The sequence below is a fragment of the Pantherophis guttatus genome, chromosome 4 (genome assembly GCF_059756535.1).
Source record: "Pantherophis guttatus breed Tessera chromosome 4, ASM5975653v1, whole genome shotgun sequence".
Classification (NCBI taxonomy): domain Eukaryota; kingdom Metazoa; phylum Chordata; class Lepidosauria; order Squamata; family Colubridae; genus Pantherophis; species Pantherophis guttatus.
In genome coordinates this window covers 38224362-38228662 of record NC_142066.1, presented here as the reverse complement: position 1 = coordinate 38228662, position 4301 = coordinate 38224362, and the positions used below count along the sequence as shown (strand labels likewise).

Here is a 4301-nt window from a genome sequence, read left to right as displayed (position 1 = left end):
TTCTACAGATCTATAGACAGAAAAATACTGAAGTGGATCTAGGGCTTACAAATGGATTAAGTCTGCAACTGGAACAAGTACAGTTTTGCTTTTTTTTTTTTTGCTTTTAATTCACTCTTTAACACTCCATCTTAAAAAGTTCATTTACAGTGATGCAATATTTCACAAAGCTAGTTTGACTAAGTTATTTATGAATTATTTATTTATTTATTTATGAATTACTGAATTTACTGTATGCAGGATCTTTTCTTGTATTAATGCATACATTCAATCATTCATTTATTTAAAAGATAAATAAATTTGCCTAACTCCAACAATGTGACTTTGAGTGACATACAGCAATAAGCCAGAAATCACAACCCACATATGCACATATGGACACACACACACACACACACACACACACACACACATACACAAAACAGGTATAGTAGTAAAACATGGAGAGTATTTAAAAAAATGTGATCAACTACCTCAATAAAATAATCAAAAGCACATCAACAAAAACCAAAAACCAGCAGCCCAGATTTGCTTAAAATGGATGATCATATGAATCTTCTAAATAAATACAATCAATAAATCAATAGGGGTCTTCACTTAAATAGTCCCAATATTTAGGCCAATGCTTATCTATCTATCTATCTATCTATCTATCTATCTATCTATCTATCTATCTATCTATCGGCATTGGCCTATATATAACATTTCCTGTGCCCAGAAATGCACAGTCCTATTTTACTGATCAGATGTACCTCACTAACTTTGAATGAAATCTTCACAAGGTGTAACTTTGCAATCTCTATTCTCTCTAAATTCTCAAATGCTCTTTTTAGTATAATTGTTTCTGTGTACTATGTGTATTATTTTAATTACAGCTAGGTGTTCTATATTAACCTGGTCCTGATTGGATCATTAACATGGTCCAATCATATGATCCATTTGATTGTCCTGTCTTATTCCAAATTCAGTTTCCTCCAAGTGATGGTGCTTTAGTTTAAGCCACTACATTTATGTAACTACAAGTTGGCTAAAGTGCTTATTCCTGTATACTAACTAAATATTATCTTATATTTATGGAAATGTGTCCTTAAGTATGTATACTTCATATGTAACCAAAAACTTCTGGTGCTTAAATGTTCCCAGGAAACTCATGTTATCACTAATTATGAGGTCTGCTCACACTCAAATTTAAATTCCTTGACAATCTTGTAAATTGAAATAGTAGTTTATGACATCAAATTAGTTGTTGCTCCAGAAAGATATTATTGTTGTTGTTGCATATTTCCAATCAGTATATTCTATTGTTCAAAATGTGAGAATCAGAGATTAAACTGCAGAATTTTCTATGTATGAAACAAAATGCAGAAGTTCAACTAAGTATTCCAGCTACTGTCATACTTTAAATCAAAAATTTTGGAACTTTTATATATAGTTAGACAATGTGGTCCACAAATATAGAGTTTTATGAGAAGATAGTATAATTTAGATTCTAAATCTGTTAGCATGATTACAAAAGACCTACTTAACCTACTTGCTTACTTAAAAGTTTCATTTTCTTTCCAAATCTACACTGATTTATTGGATAGGATTAGAATCAGCCCTTACTTTACCTACAAAAACACCCCCACATTGCCTTTTTTGGAAGTTGCACCACTAAATCAATTTCAAAGAGAAATTTTATGTGACAAATTTTATGTGACAGTTTATGCTCCTAGGACACAGATTGGGAGGATAAAAATAATGGAATCTTTCAGTCAGTGTGTGAGAACTAAAAGAAATGGAAGCTCACAAGAAACATGGCAAACGGGGATGAAGCACGACTTAAATGGAGATGCTTCATTAATCAGAACACTACTATCCCTTGCTTGTTCTGTAGTTGCTGCTCATATGTATCTTAAAATTCTAACATAACTCAATAATTACTTAAATCACTGAATTAATGCTTATTTTAAAATGCATATCAAAATAAATATACTGAACAAATATATATATGTATATAATAATATGCAGTTCCAGACTTACCTTTGAATAGTTTTTGTTTTGTTTTGTTTTGTGTAGACCTTTTTCGTTTTTTAATATTTGTTATTGTAATGCAAAAAAACAAAAATCAAGCCAAGATATGAATAAAGTCATATGCATATAAGAAATAAAGCAGGTAAGGCAGGAATTAATGGCTTCAGACTACAGAAAACAGGATCTCAACAGAGATGGCACTACCAAGTCTATCAAGAGAACAGCCAACACCCCATGAACTCAGAAAAAAACTCCTAAAGTTTAAACCTCTGATCACAGGGATGTAATTCTTTTATATGGACTGATTGAAGAAACAATCTTAGGAACTAGTGCAACCAAAAGACATAAGTGTCTAAAGAATCAGGCTTCAGTTGAGTCCTGACATGAAGTGTGACAATAAAAATGATGCAGTCCAAAACAGCTTTTGCACTATTTCTGAAAAAGTATAATTTCTGAGAAGTTAAGCATAAGTTTGATAATTTAACAGAAACAATAAAGTTGATTAGAAACTCTAATTAATGCATAACTAATAGAATTTGAATGTGTCCTAAAATTGAAATGGGCATACATTAATACTTGATTTATTAGTAGATATCAGTGTAATTTATAAGAGATTGACATAAATTTGCAACTAAACTACCTAACCCTCTTTTTAAAATTTGGAAAAAAATAATGACAATTTGGAACAACAGATGTGAAGTTTTGAATGTGAATTTAAGATTGTGATATGCAAAAGTCAAATCATTGGATTCAGCATTTTTTTAATGCACACCACAAGTTAATATCTGCCTATTCTGGCATGAGAATTTCTGAGTAAGAGGGCTTACTCATATTTACTTTCTATGTTTTTTTAAAAAATTTCAGAAAACAAATCTTTAGTAATAGTATCAACATTATTATCACTATTATTATTTATATGGAGTTTAATAAGCAAACATTTGATTTTAATTAGTATCAAGAAATATTTATTTATTTCTTGAGACATTTTCCAATTGCCTGGTGATATTTGTTTGCAGAAGCCTATTGATATAATTACTTACTTGATTTCTAATCCATCCTATGACTATAGATCTCTGAAGAGAATCCTTCACTTCTTTATTTCTTAGGCTGTATATGAGAGGGTTGATCAAAGGTGTTAGGATTGTATAAAAGGCAGAGATGAGTTTGTTCCAGTCACTTAAGGAATTTGAATCTGGTAAGGTGTATGCAACAGTGATAGATCCATAGTAAATAGTTACCACAATGAGATGAGAAGAACAGGTAGAAAAGGCCTTTTGTTTTCCAATAGTAGATGGGATTTTAAGGATAGTAGATATTATAAATGTATATGACAATAATGTTAATGTAAAGGGGGGAAGGGTGAACAGTGATACAAACATTAAAATTAGGATTCTTAAAAGAAGAGTATTGCTGCAAGACAACTGCATGATTGGGTAGGTGTCACAAAAGAAATGGTCAATTTCATTTGGACCACAGAAGACTAACCGTGACATTAATATAATTGTTACAGTACTGGCAATGAATCCAGTTACCCAAGATCCAGCTGCCAAGTGAAGACACAACTTACCATTCATTATGGACACATAATGAAGTGGTTTACATATAGCCACATATCGATCATAGGACATTGCTGAAAGGAGATAACATTCCACAGCTGCTAGGTATGCAAAGAAATAATGTTGCACAAAGCAGCCATTGATTGATATTGATCTGTCTCCATTGAAGAAACTAGCTAATATTCTGGGTAAAATAGCAGAACTATAGAAAGATTCTAAGCAGGATAAATTTCCAAGGAAGAAATACATAGGAGTATGAAGATGTCGATCAGTTGCCACCAGTAAAACAATAAGGACATTTCCAGCAATAGTCATAATGTAGATTATAAGGAATACCAGTAGCAAAATAATCCTTATGTTCTGAAGATGCTTAAATCCCAACAAAATGAATTCTGTGATAACAGTTTGATTTCGCAGTCCTAGAGTTTCAGTCAGCTGCATCTGTGACAAACAGCAGAATAGCAATTTAGTTGTTACAAACATTACATAGTGTCTCTCTTCTTTCCATTACTCATAAATAGAAAACATACTTTCAATCTGTAAATTAAAAAAAAAAAGGTCAATTGTCATCTGGTAGCGGCACAAAGCATTAGAATTTTGGATAAAATCTTGCACAGTTTTAAAAATGTTGTTTCAGAAGACAACTTCTGAAAACTCTGAAATCACTGGAAATAAAAGGAAAATAAATTATTAACAAGCAAATAAATAGGAGTACCAAATTACAAATTAATA

The 4301-nt window shown here is 31.3% G+C and overlaps 1 protein-coding gene across 1 annotated transcript; it reads right to left on the bottom strand.

Moving 5' to 3' along the window:
• Positions 1-2978: 2978 nt before the first annotated feature.
• On the bottom strand, positions 2979-4010 carry LOC117668816 (olfactory receptor 6B1-like). The gene has a single exon (XM_060693615.2). It carries the CDS (start codon positions 4008-4010, stop codon positions 2979-2981), a length of 1032 nt encoding a protein of 343 aa, XP_060549598.2.
• Between the last annotated feature and the right edge of the window lie 291 nt (positions 4011-4301).

Bases quoted from the DNA above. Each gene is read 5' to 3' on its own strand.
- LOC117668816 (XM_060693615.2), bottom strand. From the start codon at position 4,010: ATGCAGCTGACTGAAACTCTAGGACTGCGAAATCAAACTGTTATCACA.